At 36.9% G+C, this 23,733-nt stretch overlaps 1 protein-coding gene across 2 annotated transcripts in view; it reads right to left on the bottom strand.

Annotated features, from left to right (window-relative positions):
* The window catches only part of LOC126378031 (ribosomal protein S6 kinase alpha-5-like), a 131,679-nt gene extending 108,041 nt beyond the window's left edge, over positions 1-23,638 (bottom strand). Inside the window, exons 1-2 of one of the 2 annotated variants that reach the window (XM_050026099.1) lie at positions 22,160-23,638; positions 9,308-9,376 (exon numbers count right to left, since the gene is read on the bottom strand). In XM_050026099.1, coding sequence (XP_049882056.1) covers positions 9,308-9,376; positions 22,160-22,838 — 748 coding nt within the window. In that variant the 5' untranslated portion in view covers positions 22,839-23,638. Of the gene's footprint in view, positions 1-9,307; positions 9,377-16,787; positions 17,945-22,159 lie in introns of those variants that run through there. The other variant, XM_050026101.1, reaches the window with a different exon arrangement.
* Between the last annotated feature and the right edge of the window lie 95 nt (positions 23,639-23,733).

The following is a 23,733-nucleotide window of genomic DNA, read 5'->3' as shown; positions in this document are numbered from 1 at the left end:
CAGTACAGTTAGTTGTGAAGTTGCAATAAACCAGACATTTATTAAGTGAGGCGTCCGGTTTGTTTGACGTTGGTTTAATTAATTCACGATATATTTTGTAATCGCGATCCGAGTCCGATATATTTTGCGCACGTAAAGCGAACATAATTATAACGGTAAAGCGGTTTCTTTTGGTACAGTTTTAAGCACTATATTCGTTTGCGATCGAAACAACAAAAAAACTTTCGTAATAGTATCTATTAGTCGCACATAGTTCATCATAAACAACACAAGTTTTAAAACACCGTGAAAATTGTCGTTTTGTGATCGCTGAGATATCGTCGGACACGCCTACAAAAAAAAGTCGTTAGATAGTGGAAAAAAAAAGTAAGTTAGATTTGAAGTACTAGGTGAGCATAAGGTCACTGGTAGTGGAAGGACGGGCGGGTAACGACCGGGCACCGCTACGCGCCAGTTTCGGGGGTCGACGACCCGCCGCGTCCTGGAGTTTGAAACTCCTACGTAGCTTTGCGGCCCTGGTACTTTTGTTGGCTCGTTCATTGTGTCGCTCGCAAAACGATTTGATTGGTTCGTACGAATTTGGAATCTTTATAGTTATAATAGAATGCTTGATTTGGTATTCGATGTCTGGCGGCGATTATTTGAATTGAAAATGTTTATTCACTGATTTGACTAATAAAGATATCATTGCGCCACATACCCCTACCTACATCAAAACTTCAAGAAGTACATACATACATAAACTCACGCCTATTTCCCACCGGGGTAAGCAGAGACTATAGAATCTCATTTGCTTCGATCCTGACACATTTCTCTTGCTTCCTCCACATTCATCAATTGCTTCATACACGCACGCCAAATCTTTTCTAAGGACATTTCCAATTTGGTCAATGTGAGTCCTTCTAGGTCTTCCTCTGCCAGCCCAACCTAACATTCTCTTCTCAATCAAAAAGTACACTTTGGAATATATAATCATGTAACTTAAGTGATAAGAAAATTATTGACAAATGTCATGGCTACATACTACAAACATTCAATGGACTATTGCGTAATTAACAAATAGAATATTGTATGAATCTGACGTAAATAAATCACAAAGTACGAATATATAATATGTAAACAAATAAAAAAACAAATAAAAATATGTAAATTAAAGACTGTATGTAGCAGGGATTCCTGCTTAGTCAAACAGCCCATGTGTATATATTGTCTATTACACTAACCTCGTAAATAAATCTGAGTAAACCTTAGGATCTTCGAAATTACTATAGACATAGTTATTTCTACAACAAACCTTATCTTTACGCAAAAGTTGATATGATAAATGATAAGAAAAGTGTTTTTGTTAAACAGTTGATATATATAGATTTATTAAGGGGTTAAAATATCTCCGAGTTGATTTAAGACTACAATACAAAGAGAAAATAGTAAATCGGTGGATAATTTCGGCCGTATTTAATTTATAACACGTACGAACTCGATAATAGTTGAGATACGAGTAAAAATGCTATTATAACCTAGCATCACGCCTGTACCCCGTAGGGGTAAGCAGAAGTGTATAGTATACACGATATACATCCACAGATTGAGGATCTCGCTTGTAACTCCGTTTTTAATACCAATTTCAAGACGTTTAAAAATGAGCCGTGTGACAGATTCAAGTTGTACTAAACCTTTGAACTCTGTTAATTTTATAACAACTATGTTCTCGGGGAAGTGTGATAAAGGCGGTGTTACGCTTATAGCGGCTTCGTTATAGATATGACGCAAATGCAAACGTACACCTAACATAACTGAACGCAAATACGTTACTTTATGTGACTTCTGCGGACTGGGAGGTTAAGTAAAGGTAGCTTGAAGGTTGCCGTTGTTTACTTCTTCCAGGTTCGGATTACAACTTCGTACCGAGTTCCAAGTAATAGATGAAGGGATATGTACTTAATAATAATAGCACTTTGTTTTAATATAAACAGCCTATAATCACACACGACACGCCATACAAAAATTGTTACCGTAGGTGTAAAATTCTTACCCAGAAGGGATGAAGCCGGCGCCCGATACAAATTGGGTCGTGTACGGTCACGAGCATTAATATGTATACACTTTGGTACCATGTCACATTAACTTTTTTGACAAATTGAACTGTAAGTCTCACTAAATGTCAAATATGCATGTTAGTGCGACAGAGTCCTAAAGTGGGTACATTATATTGCTCATGACTGTACTAGGTTCAAGACAAATTATGTAATTCCGATGACAAAATAAAGACGGAACTAAAACTAACGAATATATTATATTTTTTCTATTTAACTTATTTATGAATTGTAATCAAGAAAAACGTAATTTTAAGTCCGACATTTTATCACGTTTTTACGAATTCCATAGTGATTTCGTGATTTGACGTTTAGTAAAAAAATAACTTTGGCTAGATGGAAACTAGCCTACTGGTACGGAGTTACCGTTCTATACTTATTATTCCTTATTCTTTGCTATTGCTATCTACACGAAATGAGAAGAATCAGCCACAGTCGTAACTATAGAAGGTAATGACATGACGTACAGAAACGTACGCGAAATAATAGGCAACTTTAAGCGTGTGATGTTAAACTACGCAACTCACACTAAACAAATATGTTTACGATAGAAAACGTACGAACTTAAATTAGTGTTGGTACGTACGAACTATTATCGTGAATAGTTCTTTGTGACGTACTGAAGGCGACAAGATGCACTTCTCATAAGACGTCATTGCTTTGAACGCATCTCAGGTGAGTGATGAGGTATTTTAGATTTCTTAGGTTCATGTTGCGTTGTTCACAGGACGCTTACCTAACCTGAAGATTTGACACGTCCGGTTTTTTACAGAAGCGACTGACTGTCTTACCTTCCAACCCGCGAAGGGAAAACCAGCCCAATACAGGTTAGGTCACACACCTCCGAAAATGAATTTCCTCACGATGTTTTCCTTCACCAAATCATTTATGATCCAAACATGAATTCGAAAACAAATTCGACAATAATTGGTTTTGGCCTGTGCCAGTTCGAACCTGCGACCTTAAAGTGAGAGGCAATAAGTATATGTTACGTAATGTCTAACGTCTAAAAAAAAAACAAAATACATTCCTGACTCAATTAGTACACATGCAAACTGTAAGCTAATCTACGTAGATAAAACAAAACTTTTACGAGAAAAAAAATTGCGATAACGTTTCTACACATTAAGCTTATGTTTCAAACGAGATAAGATACGAAAGGGTGATTGAAAAGTTACATATTTCAACTAAATGCAAGCCATGTGGTCCCAAAATGGGGTATTCCCTTAGGTCACTACGAAACTGGTTAACTTCAAATGTCATTCACACAGAAATCTAGCGAGTTATACTTCTTGTATCGAGTGGGTTATGAGGTGTAAACTCATCAACCCTGGTGGCGAGTTATAGAGTAAGGTCCATTCATAAATACCTAATACACGCACGCCGGTTCAGAGTAGATCGTATTGAACCTGCGTATTGGCGTGCGTGTATGAAGCGATTGATGAATGTGGAGGAAGCAAGAGAAGTGTGTCAGGATCGAAGCAAATGGAATTCTATAGTCTCTGCTTACCCCGGTGGGAAATAGGCGTGAGTTTATGTATAAATACCTAATAGAAACAAGAGATGCCCTCAGCACTAAATTACACGAGTCTGCATGTCGCACGTTGACTTACATCGGCGTGTGAAGCGGCCGCATCAAGGTCCAGCATGAAGCAGTCTATGGCATTCATGCCTTATTATCAATAAGTATCATCCCCCTAGCATTATCCCGTTTCTCACAGGGTCCGATTACCTAACCTGAACAAATATGTTTACGATACGTACGAACTTAAATTAGTGTTGGTACGTACGAACTATTATCGTGTAATAGTTCTTTGTGACGTACTAAAGGCGACAAGATGCACTTCTCATAAGACGTCATTGCTTTGAACGCATCTCAGGTGAGTGATGAGGTATTTTAGATTTCTTAGGTTCTTGTTGCGTTGTTCACAGGACGCTTACCTAACCTGAAGATTTGACAGGTCTGGTTTTTACAGAAGCGACTGCCTGTCTGACTTTCCAACCCGCGAAGGGAAAACCAGCCCAATACAGGTTAGGTCACATACCTCCGAAAATGCATTTTTCGGGAATGTGAGTTTCCTCGTGATGCTTTTATGTGATTTTTCGATTTATGTTGTGATTTTTAACTGACATTTTGTGTTAGATTTAAGTCTGATCCTTTTATAATAACATAATTGATTTATTTATTTTTTTCATATTCAACAACCCCTAAACAGCTCCGCACAAAATGGCCTATCCTCGCAAAATGTGTCCACTTAATGACCTCAAACGGCTATGCAAAGTGGTTCCTGATGGTGGTCGATTCATGAATAGGTAAAAAGGGGCGATGAAAGTACACGTGCGCGGGAGTCGCTGCGGGCGAGGGCCTTAGTGCGCAGCCGGATACGTTTGTATGACATTCTGTTCCAATTTTAAAACAAAACAGCCATGTTCTTATATGTGAATTTAAATTATGTTATGACCTGGGTAAATAGTCACTGTGGTATACCGGGTTGCTTCTCAAATAGGGAGCGCCGGTTCGAACCCCGACATTGGACTCTCACCTATGAGTTATTAATTTAACTAACACACTTAGCCCGACCATTATAGACGACGATACGGCTCACCACCTATCACGTTGGTCTAACAGAAAGCTTGGTGAGGTGTGGGTGCTTAGTTCATCATGCGATGTAAACCTCTTAACTACCCCAATCGGGATAAACTTGTGAGCTTATATTATGTTATTTTCTAGTTTTCTGACTTCCATTCCGTTTTCTATGATGAAACGTAGACGTGAGCGTACTTATGCCTGGGTAAAGAAAGCAATATTGCTATTTGTCATTTTTTTGACATTGCACACTTGTTTTATATTTTTTTTTTGACGTGACTTATTGTAGATTTGCCGCATATGGCATTAACTACTTGGCCGGACAAATGGGGAGCGCTGAAGGCTCTAACCCGGTGGGAGCGCTGAAGGCTCTCACCCGGTGTTTTATATGCGAAAAGGTCAAATAGTAGTAAAAATATTGCTATTTTAGATGAATTGCTTCAATATGGCCTATTTTACCTTTCTGCGCATAAAATAATTTATATTTACATTTCACAGGTAAGCCTATCTGTCAATTGTTATTTTCTCTAATAATATTTATGTGAACACAATAAAGAATCTAGTAAAACAACTCCCACGCAGCCGAAGTTGCGGTCGACGAGTGAATTGTAAATAAAAGCGCGTGATTGTTATAACGTTATCATGTGTTATAGCAAAGTAACGTTACATGTAACGTATGGAAAAAATAGCAATGGACCGGTCACTTCCGTATAGTTTTAATTACTGCAACGGTTATGTAAGCGAACTGAAGCTTCACAGTCAATGCACACCCTAAGAACTAAGAACTGCAGGTTATAATATGAACTCTAGGCTATTATCACAGAATTTATAGTCTTCTTCATCGTGTGGGTTATGAGGTGGATTACCAACCTCATCAACCTTGGTGGCGGGATTATTATTGAGCCGGCAAAGGCCCCTGACATGAATCATTTAAAGACTACGCACTTGCATCAGTAAGTAGTAACCGGGACCAACGGCCCCGAACACAGATCATCTTTCGAACATTCGGTTTGGTTAGTCTGCAATATCCTAACAACTAGGGATCACAAAGAGAAAATGATATGTCCCCACCGGGATTCAAACTCGGAACTTCCGAATCGTGTTCGTGTAAGCGTTCGCGAAGGTTTATGACATGTATTGTGTTTATCTATAAATATATATATATCTGACTTGCAAGGGTATATATAGATGTCTGCTATGATTTGCGACTCTGCCCACTCTGTTATGAATGGCGGGCACGAGTTATGCGTCATATCGTTAATACTCCTTAAGTCGAAGGTATCTGCAGTTAAGTACTGTAGTGACTATTACCAAAGAATAATACTACATATAAAACGGTAAATCTCTGCCCCGCACCAATTCGTATCGGGCGCAACTTCGCCCCCTCTGAGTCTTAATCTTAGTCTTAAATGTCATAATTCGCTAAAGAATAGAGACCACGCAGACTGGCTGTCTCGTTCGCACTTATGCGTTAGACGGCACACAGGAATAAGATTTCTTGTATAGAGTGTCCGAGGTGTGCTATTACTTCAACAGTTATCGTGTAGTTAATAATTATCTTCTTGATGGCAATAGAAAGAGTTTGCATTCCTTAGACGTACCTAATTGATTAAGGGAGTATTTTATGACAAAAGGGACGCGGTTCCCTGCATTGCGTGGGAACAAAAAGCCTAGAATGTTCCATGCCTATCATCCCGGGTATGACGTAAATAATGTCGTCGTAAGGTTCAGTGACCTTACGAATTGACTCCCGATTATGTGCAATCGGGTCAATTTTAAATAAATTAAAAAAAAAAACGTCCGCCTGCTTTTTTTTTGTATGACTGTGTGTTAAAAATATTAAAAGATAATTGATATTTACGTACATTAGAGTTTGTACTGAATGTTTTTGGAGCAAAATACTATTCGATCCACATAAGAGCTTTTAAATTGGCAACGACGATTTGATAGCTTATTAAAATAGAATTATTTTCTAAAAGAACAAATGACACAGCAGTTTAGATAACTTATAAAATGGTTTTACAAGTTTCGGATAATGTTCACTACTTGGCCGGATAAATGACGCTGGGGGCTCTCCCCCGAAGTTCCTGTGGCGTCAGTTTTAATTGTTGAGTGGTGTGCTGGTATAATTAAACGACCACATAAAGTAATATTTAGAAGGTTTATTGTTTTCTCACATATTTTACACTTTTATTATTATTAATGTTTTATAAATCACCGTGTTTTTTGTATTGTTTAAATTAACATTTTTAACGCAAGAAAATATTAATTATGCATCCATTTTTGATGCTAAGAAGGAAGTCTCTTTCTCTTGTCTATGGCAATACCTTTTTTATAGTAACCAAAAACATAGAAAATAAAAATAAAATTGCTGTTCAAAATTCTAGATTAAGTAAATTAAATTCATCTTTTTTGGGGTTATGTATACGTTTTTACAATAAAATACCAGATAATATTTTAAATTTGTCAGAGAATAAATTTAAAGCTCACGTGAAGCCTAAATGATAAACATGTCTGGTATTAAATGTGTTCCTCTAGTTATTAAATAACTTGTAATGTACCCTCATTGATTTAAAAGTTGTGTTGCTGTTGCAGTTTCTTGTCATTTCTTCTTCTCAGCCATAACACCTTGCGAAATGACGTAAATTCAAAATGTCACATTGACCTTCAACAAGTTTATCCATGATAATTACGTTGAATAAATGATTCTGATTCTGATTCAGACATTTTTAAATTTTGTTTGTGATCCGAACAGTTCCTAAACCCCTTTTATACGTAACAAGGTATTTGGCACAAAATGGAGCATTGGCCTGTAATCACGTGGTGTTAGAGAAACGTTAGGCACAACGTGAGTTTGGTATACCCGTATTTATCTGGTTTCCCAAACATTCGGAAATTCCATAGCACATTTATTATAGCTGTATTTTTTATTTTATTTTGTAACGTGACTTAATATGGCAATCTTGAACAGGAATTTTGAAAGCACGTTAATTCTATAACACAGCATCGCGCCTGTATCCCCGAAGGGGTAGGCAGAGGTATATACAGGGTGTTAGTGACTTTGAGGGATGATTGAGGCCATGATTCCGAGTTGATATCAAGTAGAATTCTCCATCGCAAAAGTATGGAACTGAAAATAATTTAAAAACTACACAAAAAAATATTGAATTTTTCGAGAGGAAATGCTACATGATATCAACTCGGAATCGTGGTCTGAACCATCCCCTTCAGCATTCGTTACGGTGTCACTAACAACCATGTGTACTTGTATGACTACCTGTACATAAATTCATACTTTATTTTAATGGATGTTCTCTTCTGTAGAAACCATTCACAATTTGTTTATCTGACAACTCCTCCATATCATTTAGAGTATAGGCACAGAGTCAAAAAGGGAAAATTTAGGTACGGTCACTAGCATTAATATGTATACACTTTGGTACCATGTCACATTAACTTTTATGACAAATTGAACTGTAAGTCTCACTAAATGTCAAACATGTTAGTGCGACAGAGTCCTAAAATGGGTACATTATATTGCTCATGACTGTACCTACCTACATAAAAAATACTGTTTATGTTATTTAAAAGTATGAATGTAATGAACATATTTAAAACCCAGTCTCTTAATACCAAATCCCACAGTATAAAGTTCAACAGGTGTCTAACAATTAAATGACTGCCCAGCTGACGGGTCAATGACCTAACAGCGTGGTCACACACCGTTCTCGCCAGGAATATATGGATATGACACGGTTGTTACTTCGCTACTGCCAGTTATATACTGTATTATTTACACTGTGTGACCTTTGAAGATTATGTACTCTGTAAAGTACGTTAAATGCTTAACGTCGCCATAGTGAAGACCCACTAGGGTCGACTAATTCTTTCAAATATTCTTCCTCTCAGACGAGACGCCCTGATCCGAGGTTCGCGCCCAACTTACATCAGTAAGTAGTAACCGGGACCAACGGTTTAACGTGCCTTCCGAAGCACGGATCATCTTACTTTTTGGACAATCAGGTGATCAGCCTGTAATGTCCTAACCAAACTAGGGATCACAAAGTCTTTTTGTGATATGTCCCCACCGGGATTCGAACCCGGGACCTCCGGATCGTGAGCCCAACGCTCAACCACTGGACCACGGAGGCCGTTACACACGATAAGAACGTGATTTTTGTATGGACTTAGTTATCTTAGTTTTCATATTTATATTATTATGATACATACATACATACATACATAAACTCACGCCCGTAATCCCAAATGGGGTGCTTCTATGCTGTTCTGGGAGCAAATAAAAAACATAGAACACGTTCAGCTGCTTGTCTTCCCGGGCATGTCGTAAAAACCGACAGAGGGATTGCGTCCTCTAACATGATGGACTAATGTTATGGGCGATAGGCTGATCCCTTATCACCATAAGGTTCATCATATCCATCTTAGGACTTCGTATCAACAGTGGCTGCAAGTTGTCTTTGATTACTTGTGGCTCTGCCCACCCCCCCATTATTATGATGCTCTAATAAAACCGTTTAAATGCTAAGCAAACTTCCTTATAGTGAAATGATATCATTTCGACACGGGATAACAGACTTAGTATTAAAAAGTATAAAGTTGTACTCACCTCCGGTGCCGAGGACTTGGAGCAAATCAAAATGTGATATGTCCACTTTTGAAGCGCTATTGAGGTTCACTGAAACAAAAAATAATATGTTAGAGGAGTGTGTTTAGTAATTATGTTGTGTATTATTTTGGTTAACCTACTAGGTTCGAATCCCAGCACAGGCCTAAACCAATGATTTTCGAACTTGTTTGCGAATTCACGTTTCGATCATAAATGATAGTCACGTGCTCAACGGTGAAGGAAAACATTGTGAAGAAACCCACATTCCCGAGAAATGTGCTCCGGTAACTTAGCCTGTATTGGGCTGGTTTTTCCCTCGCGGGTTGGAAGGTCAGACAGGCAGTCGCTTCTGTAAAAATCCGGACCTGTCAAATCTTCAGATTAGGTAAGCGGACTCTATGAAAAACGGGATAACGCTAGGGAGATGATGATGTTTACCTAAGAACTCTAATAAGTCTGTACTATTATGCATATAACCATATGCATAGGTAAGTACACATATTAGGTTTTTGATGCAAAAAATGGTTACATACATAAACATAAACAGCCTATATAAGTCCCACTGCTGGGTACAGGCCTCCCCGCAGTCAACCGGAGGGGGTATGGAGCATATTCTACCATGCTGCTAAACAAGATGATAGTTACAATTAAACTTTTTTTCTAAAGGATAATGGATACGGCATCCCAGACAGCTGTTCTTATTTAGAAATTATAATTGTATACCTAAATAAAAATTACATTTAGTAGGGACTTTAAATATTGTTAAGTACATTATATAATCTGGGGTAATCAGTTATATAAATACTTGCTTGGTATATGTAACACAAAATACTTGACCACAATTTAATGTAAACATAGTAGAAAGTAGAACAGCATGACAAATATTCTCTGCTTAAAATATGACTTAAGTATATTTGAATTTGACTACATAAATAAACCCACGCCTAATATGCACAGGGTAAGCAAAGACTAAAGAATTCAATTTGCTATTTTTTTTAACTTTAGTTAATTTGTTATTTAAAATAGGGCTCAGTTTGTAATTTTTCCCAATTTGTTATCTAATCTAAACCACATAAATACAGCTAGTTTAATGGGCACCTTTGCACCCGGATTAGTCAGGGCCCGCCCCTTTATTAAGTGCAGTACACAGTGCACAGTGTCATGTAATTTATTCTGCAAATTATGAAGATTTTTTATTTTTGTAAATTAATAACATATCGGAAACTCAAAAAGACTAAATAAATATATAAGATTCTTGGAGGCGACGCCACAATTACATGATTTAAGAAATAAAAATTGATTGACTTTATTTTGAATAAAAATTTATTGATTTTATTTTATTCTGATATAATTTATTTTATTGGTTTTTTTGATTATCTTAAAAAAAACACTTAAAACGAATTTCATACTTAATTTAAATATAGACTTTATTAAAAAAGTACATTGTATTTAAGTGAAAATAAAAAAATATTATATTTTATTTAATTACGTAGTAACATGGAGATGATTAACAGGTAAGAAGATTACTTAATGATTCAATCGTCATTATTACACATGTCACTAATGAGTCTCCTTTTTCATTCATTTTTTGTGTTTTTATGCATTTTACTTTTTTAATCTAAGTTATGTTTGTTTAGATTGTTATTTATTTTCAGAATGCCAATAAAATTGGTTGCACGATTCAATCATCCTTTATCTATTATTGGAATGAATGTGATTAATTTATTTTGCTAATGGGAATGAAAGAGTAATACAAACCTGACTTATAACTAAATTAAACATAACACCACGCCTGTAACCCGGAAGGGGTAGGCAGAGGTGTATAATCGCGTGTAATAGGGGGCGAACGTATAACCACCATAAATATTACACTGAAAAAGCAGTGATTTGAAAAGCAGTGAGCTCAACTCTTTTTATCATAATTATAAGCCTCTTTATGTTTACCTAAGTTTTTAAAAAAGTTTCATATTAGACAAAGAACAGTCAACCTAACATTGTAAGTTTATGTGCTTAGATAATGTAACAAAAAAAAAACATCTAAAGCAAAAATAAATAATGTATTATTACATTATTGTTATCAAAGTTGACCACAAGTTCCCTTGTATTTAAATAGTGCACACGAGTTTAATTATGTGGTTATTATACTTTGTAAGTTATACTTTGTAATAAAATAACAGATAATATTTCAACATTAAAGCCTGCCACACACCAGATAGGTTTGCAGCACGACGGCGCTGCGACGTGCCGCAACGCGCTGCAACGTGCCGCAACGTACCGCAACGCGCTGCTACGTGCCGCAACGCGCTGCAACGTGCCGCAACGCAATGCTTATGCGACACCGATGTATTTTGTTTCAAGATGTCGACCGTCGAAGACGATATATATCGTCTTCGTTCATACATTACAAAACGCAACGTGTCGTTCTGCAGACGTATCTGGTGTTTTGGGCTTAAACGGAATGTATAGTTCAGGAAATTAATGGCTAGACTTGTGTGGGTCAGAATGGCGGGTGTAGTTGTTGAAGATATGAATCATACTCATGTAGTAAAGAAGAAAGATTTGGTTGTTTGTATAAACTTTATTGCTTTAAAATAAAAAGGAAATTTATCCATACACAAAGCATAAGCGAGCTTCTCTATTTTGGAATTTGCATTGAATAAATTTAAAAACAGATGTCGGATATTCTTTCACCATTAGAATGCTACATTATTCCTGACGTCTAAAGGCTAATACATTACATAAAACAAAAATAATATAAACACTCTATACATATCATGTCATAATAATATCTCAATGCTGGGCACAGGCCTCCGTTGATTGAGGAATCAACTGGACCAGGCATGGGCTATAATCATTACTAGAAAAAAATAGAGGTCCGCATGCACTGGAAAAACTATTGCTGATAGAATAAAAAAAATGTTCCACAATATTACAAAACATATCAAACTCGACAAAACTTCTCGATACGTATGTCTAACTATTATAGTTATGTCAGTATAATTTTTTTTACGTAAAGTTGATAAAATTGCCGACCAAAATCACACCCAAGTTATCCATACCTTTGTGTTCATTAATATTTATTAAAATAAATAATTTTGTATTCAAGACTGTTTAAAAACTGTAGATTATTTTTTGAATTATTAAAATCGGACATTCCATTCAAAAGATTATTACGAATTTATGTTTTAAAAGTTAATACGACACTACGACAGAAAAAAATAGTTATGTACGCATACTCTCGCTACGCGTGCGAAGCCGGGGTGGGTCGCTAATATGTTATAATATATACGAAAAGAATGTACCTGAATGTACCTCAAATGAAACCCAATGTACCTCCATGAAACCGGATAAATTATAATAATAAAGTGAACCGCAGTCAAAATGGCGGATGTATATTGAAAATAAATGTAATAGATAACAAATGGTTTGGTGATATTTACCAAATGAATGAAATTAAAGAGGAAATCAACAAAACACATTTGTTGTGACGCCTTCACACTAACAATTTTTCTAAGACATTTGTAATTATCCCATTTTACAAGTACGTAGGTAAGTATACATTATTTTCAATAGTAAAATCAAACCAATAATTTTGCTTCTTTCTAGGAACGTAAAAAAAGATAAAATAATAATTTAATGGAAACTTGTTTCTTGAGTAACTTGTGTTTACAATAGTAGAGAACGCTTGTTTTTGTAACAGATATGCAAAACGATGAATTATCTAATAATCAAATCTAGTACGCAAATGCGTGGGTTATGTCCAAATTGATATACGATAGTAGGAACGACTTAGGTAGGTATTTATTTACATAAACGGTCTATATACGTGCAACTGCTGGGCACAGGCTTCCCCTCAATCAACCGGAGAGGGTATGGAGCATACTCCACCACGCTGCTCCAATGCGAGAGGTGGCTTAACGTGCCCTCCGAAGCACGGAATCATCTTACTTTTTTCGGACAATCAGGTGATTCAAGCCTGAAAAGTCCTCATCAAACAAAGACAACAATGTAAGCCTAACGCTCTAACCACTAAACCACGGAAGCTGTCAATAAAGGTATTTATTTGTTAATTTCAGATAAATATGTCTAATTATTCAATGGAATAAAATTCTTAATCCCCACAAATGAACACAATCAATATTTTTCAAAACAGGCAGTTTCTCGACTGATAACAATTTGCATAAGAATTGTTGATAAGCCATGTTTATTCATGTAGTGGAATCATTGCCACCTCTACAAAGTCATGAGTTCGATGACTTATATGTTATGTAGGTAATTATGTTCTGTGCAAACTTTAAACTTTATTGTGTTATGCAAGGTGTTGCTAATATGCAACTTCATAAAAAAAAGATTATCTAAATATACGTATAATAGGAGAAACTGACTGACATATCAACGCACAGCCTAAACGGCTAAACGTAGGCACTTGAAATTTAGAAGGGACGTAGCTTAGGTACCGTAGAGGTGCACTAAGAAAGGAATTCCCGAAATTCCCACGGGAACGGGAATTAGCGGGAAAATCCTTTTGTATGAAAAATCTAAACTGCTTAAGTTAGACGCTTGAAATTTGGCATGCAGGTACCTTAGTAAACTTAAAGCTTAGTTGCAACAGGATATTGCAATATTCCCACGGGAACGGGAGTTAGCGGGAAAAAACATTTGTATGATAAAATCAAATCCGCGTAATATAGATACACGCCACGCGGACGAAGTCGCGGGCAAAAGCTAGTTGAGTACATAAAACTAGTTACAATTGATCAAATTCTTCTTCTTATCGTGTGGGTCGAGTACCAACCTCATCAACCCTGATGTCAGGGTTATTAGCTTTTACTGAGTCGCCAAAGGCCCCTGACATGGCTCATATAACGACTACGTACTTACATCAGTGAGTAGTAGTCGGGACCAACGGTTTAACGTGCCCGGATCATCTTACTTTCGGACAATCTGGTGATCAGCAATGACCTAACGAAACTAAGGACTACAAAGTAATTTTTGTGATATGTCCCCACCGGGAATCTAACGCGGGACTCTGACACCAGGGTTGATGAGGTTGATACTCCACCTCACAACCCGCACGATAGAAGAAGGAGTCATTGTCTTCCCAAATTGACATATTTCATTATTATTTGGGGAACAGAACAAAATATAAAACTATGTAAAAATGTGACTTGCAATAAATGATTACGATTATGAATAGGCTATTTGATAACCTAGGTAGGCAGATAACTTACTTTACTTAACTTACGAAACATCAACACAAAAGCTTTCTTTGCAGTTTGTATGGAAATACTGTCCTGGGACGTCATCAATAAGAGTGGTGAAACATTTTACCATTGTTAGGTACTTAATTCATAAATAAAAAACGAAAATAAGTCGAAAAGTAAAATGAGATTGATTTTTGGTGACTTAGACTGGCTTCTATTTCTAGATAAGCATTTTCTAATGATCTTTGACCCAGTCAAATACTCTATTCATCGTATTCTTTTTAGAGTTAGTCAGAATTATGATAGTCAGAATACTTTTAGCCGTAACACACCTCCAAACAGCAGTGGAGCAGCTTTGTGGAGTACACTCTCTACTCCCTTCGGTTGATTGAGGGAAAGCTACCCAGCAGTGGGACTTTATAAGCAGTTTATATTTTGATGTATACATAAAAACATAAATACACCTCCTAACCCTTTGGGAGATATAGGCGTGGTGCGATCTTATGTTGTTACTGTAGTATACACCACAATGGTCATTGAGTAAGGGCGGTATTAATAAACTAACCTCAGCTTCGAGACTGCTCTCAAGATCGTGTCAATGTGACAGTTCTCATATAAAAACAGGGACTTGAGCATGGTCTTGAGGGCAGTCTCAGCTGAGATTAGTTTATTAATACCACCCTTAGTATAGTTACATTTTAAAGTTTTTCCTTAATCTACGATAACCAATCTGTGTGCCTTCGGGCAAAGGCCTCCCCAATTATTCTCCATTCTGTTTTGTTGTGCACAAATCTGGTCCAGGTCTGTGTTTCCAGCCATTGACATTATTACGTCGGCCCACCTATTAAGTTGTCTACCCCTGTTCCTCTTATGGCCTCTAGGGTGCCATAGTGTAACAACTATTCAGCTAATTACTACATATTAGGACTCCGATACCAAGAATATGAACAGCCTGCCAGAGGACTTCTAATAGTTGTGGCTCTAATCACCACAATTAAACTCTTTATTGTACACACTTGATTTTCATTAATAAGTTTGAGATTTGACAAAAGTTGGCTATAATCTTCCTGTCCACCCCAATAAAAATAGCTGATTTTATACAGTTTCGGCATCAAATTCACGCAAGTAAGTTACCTAGTATCAAACAACACCTTGATAATGATTACCGTATTAACAAGCAATGTAAAAGCATACCATAAAGAATGGTGTGGACGTTCTGCTGATAAGAATTATAGGTAGGTTAGTTACTAACTATAATAACTGTTAATGTATTTATTTTACTTTTTCTTTTTAAACAACTTCAAAATGGAGTTTTTCAATTAGAAAAATGTGTGTCTATTTCATGTGATTAAGTCTGCATGTTTTGTAGGTACCTTGATTATTTTGTAATTCAAGAATATTTAATTTTTCTGCTAAACTCACGATAGTAACTCCTATCAGGGCAGACAGAACTAGCTAGACTAACAAGTTGCCCGAAATTGTCTAATTGCCTTCAAAGTTGTCTAACTTTGAACACTTTCAACTGGATGGTTTGTTGATAACATATTCAAATAAGTATTTTGTTACCACTTTTAAGAATATAATTCTAATAATGATTATTTCATATAGAAGTACCTAGTTTGTTCTAGAATATTCAGGTATATAATTCTCCAGCATAGTTGGAAAACATAAAAGACGCATAAGCTGACGCCTATATCCCAATGGGGTATTCAGAGGTACATCCATCGCTAGATGAACTAAATACCCATACGTCACTGAGCAATACACTTAGTAGTTTTTGAGAAATGTATGGACAAACATAGAAAAACCTCCTAGACTAACATACCTGATGATCCTTCACAGTCGATTTCGACTACAGCGATAGCAGCTGGTGGACTCTACCTACCTACCAACCTACCTGCTAATATACCAACTTAGTCCATCTTAATATTGTAATAAGATGGACTAAGTTGTACCTCTGACTACCCCATAGTTGTGTGCTTATGTGTTACAAATTATATTAATAATTATTACTTTTAGTAGTTTAGAAGTTATGGTAGAAAAACTTGGTCTGTCTTTGCCCAGCAGTGGGAGACATTCCAGACCAATTTTCAGTAATGAGACTAAGCAGTCTTTAGATTATGTAAAGTCAATCATAAACAGTTACCCATCTCAGTCCCACTCTTGGGCGCACGCCTGGAAGGGTTATGGAACACACTCTATCATGGTGCTCCATTGCAAGTTGGTGGAGGAAGCATGTACATTATGATTTATTCCATTTTATGAATACTACTTACTTTTATTTCTTTTCCTAATTTTACTAGCATCAACAAGGTTCCAGTCAATGGAGTCCCTCGCTGGTGCGGGGACTGTCCCTCCGATGAGTTCCACTGAGCTGCTCCTCTTACTGGGCCCCGGCAGCGGGGCCGCCTCCTCCACAACAGTGTCTTTCACTTCACTGACACACTCCACAATTTCTACACTTTTGTCCACTTGTTTAGTATTGCAGTGACCATTGTGTTCAGTCCTCGCCTTCTTCGGCGGCGCTTTCTTGTGCTTGTGCGCGCTCAACCTCCGCTTCAGCTTGGTGGAATGCGAGGAGTTCCGCGAGCTAACAGGAGACGGGCACCCACACTCCATGCTGCCCTCCTGGTCGCTGCCTTCGTAGTATCCCGACTCGTGCTCAGGCTTCTTGTCCGGGACACTCATTTCGGCGGTCGCCATGGCTTAACCCCTCACCAAAACCATGTAGATATTCCAAAACTATGACCTGCCGGGCATCGGATTCAACAGCAACGATTAGGGTTATCGCTCAACACACTGCCCTCACACCGGAGTCGTCTCACCAACGAGCGGAACTCGTGGTAATTTAATATAATTTTGTATATCTAAATCAACTTGCCAAGTACACAAACGAAAGTACGACACGTAAGTACACGAGCATTTTTGCGAGTATTTCGTTCGGAACTCACGCGAACTTCAATCGAAACAATCCAACGGCAGATGGCGCACCGATCGGCTGCTATGCGGCCGAAATGAAAAGTCGCTGACGATATGTGATTATTCCACGAAAACCGACTTCGGGAATCGTCGGGCAATTTCACTTGCAAACACTTCACACTGCCAAAAACGTCAAAATTTTGTTATATTTTGTGTTTGTATTTCAGGAAATTAATCCAAAATCACAGCCGCTTCCTCTTCAAATTACACAAGCAGCACAAACGAAAATCCAAAAGGTTTTCTGTGAATTTTCACTGCACTCTAAATACAATCCATTCAAGTCACAGTCCGATTGTAACCTTTCACTATCACTCTAAAGTCCATAAAAAATCTTTATGTACAATTATTATACAAAATGCACGCGCGAATGAGATGTTAACTCACTCAGCGCGGAAAAATAACTGAAATTAATCGAGAAACGCAAAATAGAAACCGTGCGACGTGCGAGCGGCGACTCCCCCCACTACTCACGATTTACGAGGCCAGATAGTGCATCCAAAACTTACAGACAAATCGATAACTTTAAATCGATACTTTGAATATTTTTTGACAAATCATAAAAATGCGTTTTTGCAATTAAACAAATACAATTTTACTGTCTAATATTTTGAGATATTTCTTACACAATGAAATATATTTCTTGTGTTTTATCTGTAACTTTTAAGTATACTGCGGAGTCACCGTTTCATGGACACAAACAAAAAGAGACGCAGCTATTGCTTATCGGTCAAATAGAGGGAGATAGCGTTTAGAAGAGTGTGACGAAAGTCGAATGAAACTCGTCGTACCTACCCTCAGAACAATAACTAATATTGTTCTGAGTACCTACCTATCTCTTTCTCGATTCTTGCTGAGTAGCTGTGGCATGGAATGGCCGAGTTTAATTTAATATGAGGATTGAAAAATGATTTTGATTAAGTAAGTAGGTATAGTTACCAACCATTCCGCTATTTACCAGCTGTGCTACCTATTTTAACCTTTACCTTGAAAACAGTTTACAAACTACCTATGTCCAATATCTTTACTTAATTTAGCTCGTAAATTATTTGCATAAGCTGCCTACCTAATTAGGTAACTCTTACTTAGATGACTTTTACTACAGGTAAACAATTTAGGTCATTCTTCTTCTCAAACACTACCTATTTGCAAACATAAATAGGTAGCAAGGTATTTGCTGTAGCGTTTTGATATAGGTACCTAGGACAGGTAGGAGTCTTAAAAAAATAATACATTAATGTTTGTTCGATAGTATTTCGTTAACCACTTTCATCTAAAGCATTGAATAAGGAATAATAGGTAACACTAAATAAAGTCAAAAGTATTCGTTGGCAGTTAGGTAGCTACTATTTGTAGGAGTTTCATGAAGATACGAGTATACCTACCTAGGTAAGTAGCTTTTCCTTGGGTTGATTCACTTGGATTCGAAAGATACCTACCTACTTAAAAATTTAAAATATCTCGTGCAATTTCAGACTTGATTAACTCCGTAAAGACATTAGGTATAAAGATGACAATTGACCTGATATCGTCGACGGTTAGACTGAAAACGAGATTCCAGCATTTAATTTGGCATGGCTTCGTTAAAGGGCCTGTTTTAAAACACTATAACTACAATAAATTATAGTATAAGTACCTAGTAGGTATAATTTCTTTATAGGTGTTAGAAAAGTCACAGCGACTACCATTATACCTATGACAAATTGATATAGCACTTATAGCCGTAGGCAATGCTAAAGTAATTTTTTGAACAACAAAATCGACAGGTAAAACTGCATTCTGCGTTATTGTCTTGAATTGATCTTAAAAAAATCACCACGTTGTTATAGGACAATGTGCATTACAGTTTACAGTTGAACATTGAACGTGTAGGTACCTAGGTACCTTATTGCGATCGCATCACAGATAGTTTCAATGCGCACTAAACTTTCGTTTCGTTTTGTGACTTTTATGACATACCTAGGCTGGTATTAATAAACTAATCTCAGCTTTGAGACTGCTCTCAAGATCATGTCAATGTGACAGTTCTTATATAAAAATAGGGACTTGAGCATGGTCTTAAGGGCAGTCTCAGCTGAGATTAGTTTATTAATACCACCCCTAATCTGCAAACTGAGAAATACCTGTTACACAACAAAACTGTAACGTAGAGCCACTACGACCTATGTACGTATCTATATTAACTTTCAGTTACTTACAAGGTATCTACGTCCATAGCGTTATCCCGTTTCTGACAGGGACCGCTTACCTAACTTTAAGATTTGACAGGTCCCGATTTTACCAGTTGCGACTGTCTGTGTGACATACCAATTCGCGAAGGAAAAACCAACCCAATACAGCTTACGCCACATACCTTCAAAACGCATTTCTCGGGAATGACGGTTTCATCCGACGTTTTCCTTCACTTAATAATCATTCATTTACCAAATTGTAGATGTCCTTAAAAAAGGTTTAATACGATCTACTCTGAACCGGCGTGCGTGTATGAAGAGATTGATGAATGTGGAGGAAGCAAGAGAAGTGTGTCAGGATCGAAGCAAATGGAATTCTATAGTCTCTGCTTACCCCGGTGGGAAATAGGCGTGAGTTTATGTATGTATGTTCAAACATGAATTCGAAAATCATTGGTTTTAGCCCGTGCCGGCATTAGAACCTGCCACCTCACAGTGGGAGTCAAGTGTTCTTCCAACTGGGTTACCACTGGGTATATAAGTACCAATAAGATGTAAACAAATAGTTATTATGGCGTTGTTTTTTGTTATTGATTGCGTAAGTACATAATAACATTAAATACGACAGCGTACATAACATTCTTGTTAACCCCTTTAGAGAAAAATGTAGCTACTGGACTCGACTTCGTTATTAATCTAGAAGGAAAGGAATTTATAAAACAAATAGCTTCGTGTAATTACTAATGAATGTACTAAAAACAATGAATACAATATTAGGTTCAGAGCACGTTCTCAAACTGCATTACTAACAGAATGCACTTACTTAATGAGTTGACTAGCTAATGACTGCGATAATGAGGACAAACATTAGAAAATACATTACGATGTCAAAATCTGAAACTAGCTAATATATACGTGCCATATTGTTTATTCAATATTTTATTTGTTACATAAAACAGACATCTACTACCAAGATGCAAGACTGCAAAATGGTGATGTAACAGTAAATTCTAATTAATTGTTCCATGGAAGGTTGTAAAATTACCTTCGATTATGGTACCTAGGTATGATAATTGCTCGATCATGAAGGAAAGCGAGAGATCACGGCTACAAAGACACGGAAGTAGAACCTTCAGACTTAAAGACGTAAAATCAACATTTCATTGTTTCCACAACGCCGGATTTCATGATACACCATCTTATCTCAAAGATAACGGTACGGAGACTCATTTTGTAAGGCCAGAGCATTTAATTATAGATTAATAGACAGATGTTGGATATTCTTGACTCGATCGAACAACATTCAGGTTTCTATTTGTTTTGTTTAGTCGTGCTTACTTGCATCTGTGATCTGGGAATTGCTAATATTCCAAATTCCGTGCTGTCCGAGTTCTACTTCACTATTTGTGGAAGTTGAAATAATCTTGTTTGAGTAACTGACTTTGGAATCCTTTTCTTCTTCTTTTCTGTTATCATAATTATACATTGTTTTGTGTTTGTTTTTGCTTTGAACCCGTTATTTTGTGTTTCAATTATCATAATTATATTCGGGTTAAAGCCCGTTACCTTTATATGGACATTTGTTTTGCCAATTGTCTCATAAATATCGTTAATGAAGCATTGTATTCGCACTAGGAGCTTTCTCGATTTGCAATCAGCGTTGTATTTTAAGGTCGTTTGCATTTTACATCACATACCAGTTATCGGTATTCTGCGGAGCCTGTCTACCTTTCGACCTACGGATATGATGTAAGTTCGTTTTGCGCAAAGCCGGGTTCTGACCTTCGATGAGTTCTTTTAGCAACTAGGGGTTTAAATGCCTTTTTACTATCAGGTATTTACGACAAATACGTGATTTTAATATAAGTGTTAGTGTCAGTTTTTTGTTGGTCTAAGGAAAGGGAAGGAAAAGGCAAAGGTTATAAGATTAGATTATATTATTTTAAAGATTATATAAACATCTGCTTTTTGGTAACTCGCTAGAGTTTATCATAATATACGTATAATAGATTTCACAGCTTTTCCAGTTCGCGACAAGCGTATATTCGATTGTTTAGATATGTAGCATGATGAACGATCAAGCAAATAAATATTTATTTGATAATATTATCGACGAGAGAGAAGATTTATAATCTTGCTGAAGAAATGTGAAGCAAAAAAGCTGCAAATTCTGTGTTGAAGTTGAAGTGCACGAAATGCCCCCACAGCTGATCTCAATTTCAGTAGGTATCCATATTAATAAATGTTTTAAAAACAAGTTGTTACAATGTCAATCATCTCAGTTACTACGTAAACAATTTTATTATCGACCTCAGAATAATTGCCTAATAAACAAAGCTATTCGACTGATTTTCAACAATTATTATTAGTGCTTTGAAGATTTCTAAAAGTATTATGTTGTTTTTTTGTTTCAACAGTTCTGTTTTAAGCTTATTGTCTTGTCACGTTTGTATGATAAATATCAATTAATATTTAAGTAATAACTTACCGACGCTACTTACCGTAACCTATTTCGTGGCGGACTGTATTGGCCTTCACGATAACCGGAGTTTCTTCGTAACTTTTATCGTCTTCCTTTAAGTTTTCCGAAGTTTCTAGATCTTCTGATTTCGGTACATCGTCGAAGTACTCTTCAAAATTGTTTTTGTTGAAGAAATCAAAGTCTACTACGGCTCGTTTCATTGTTGGGGTAGCGCTAGTCGCATAATCCACTTCGAATTGTAACATTTTCGCAGGAGACATGACATCTGCACCGGGAGTCGGCTTCACAAACATATCGCTCTCATTCTTTTTAGTCAGAGATAATTTTAACAGATTCGGTGGTCTAAAACTCTCTGATAAGCTATTATCTCCCATTTTTGGTGTGTCTATCACAAGTGGTGGAGTGTCCACCGGACTAAATGGCAAGTTCGTAGGCGTATCTGGAGTTTCAATGCTTGGAGTGGGAAGTGTTAGTAAAGGAGTGATAATGTTTGATGTCACTGTACTGTTGAAAGAAGGATCTCTGTTTCCAACAGTAACATTTTCTCCGATAACAGAAAAGTTATCTAAACTCATTCGGAATGTATCATCTGGTAGTTCGAAGCTATCTGTTATGTATAGCTGATTGGAGCTCGACGTCGAGACGCTCTTTTGTGCGCCGTTATCGGAACTTTTACTTTCTAACTGCGGCGAATCCATGGTGCAGTCGCTAAATAGCTATAGAAAGACGCTAGGTAGTAAGAATTCAATATTCTTTATTAAGTTCATAAATGGTCATACACATTAAGTAGTATCGACTTATGTCCTTGAAATTATCTTGCTAATCGATAAGCAAGAAATACACATCACTTCAGTCCGTACACACACATGTATACAACGGTTTTGTTTCAGTGTGCGTCTGTGAGCTGTCAAACTAGTTTCGCGGCATCGTTTTCCTCAATAGTCTGTACAAAACATTCCAATACGATTATAATATCATTTTTTCACTGACAAATTCTTATTGGAGCATTAATTTGACACACTGACACATTTCTAGTATCAAATAGCCGTTTTGTCGCTGTACAAGTCAGTCTAAAAATAGCTATACAATCGTCACTTGCACTGATTTGCCCGCTCTTTTTACTCATTCACAATCGCAGCAAAATAGTAGTAAATATGTCCGACGCACTTAATAAATCACTGCTGAGCTTTTACTTGATAAGTTTTGATTGTATTTTGAGCACAGATTCGTATAATTCACGTTGCAATTGAGAGATACGGCGCGGCGCGGTGCACAACACAACACAGCTATACACGATGTAGTAAATGTCAACAAACATGGATCTTGCCGCGCCTTCGTATTCATTACGGCAGCGTTCTAAAATACCAATTTTGTTCGGCGATTGACCGCTAAATAGTTCTAAATGTTCACATTAGTGGCTTTGTTTTAAGATAACGCGTTTTATCGAAGTTTTAGGTAAATATGAATTGTTTTTCTGCAGCACTTTTGACGTATCGGTTCATTTGACGTTTAGCTGACACCGTGTTCCGGGCATGCGCAGTGGGAAAACGTCTGTGCAGCGCGGGGTTTAGGTTGAATTTCACGTTAGTGCAC

This window comes from Pectinophora gossypiella, chromosome 25, assembly GCF_024362695.1.
Source record: "Pectinophora gossypiella chromosome 25, ilPecGoss1.1, whole genome shotgun sequence".
NCBI lineage: Eukaryota > Metazoa > Arthropoda > Insecta > Lepidoptera > Gelechiidae > Pectinophora > Pectinophora gossypiella.
The sequence above is the reverse complement of the archived record's forward strand: the minus strand, read 5'-3'. Positions and strand labels throughout refer to the sequence as shown.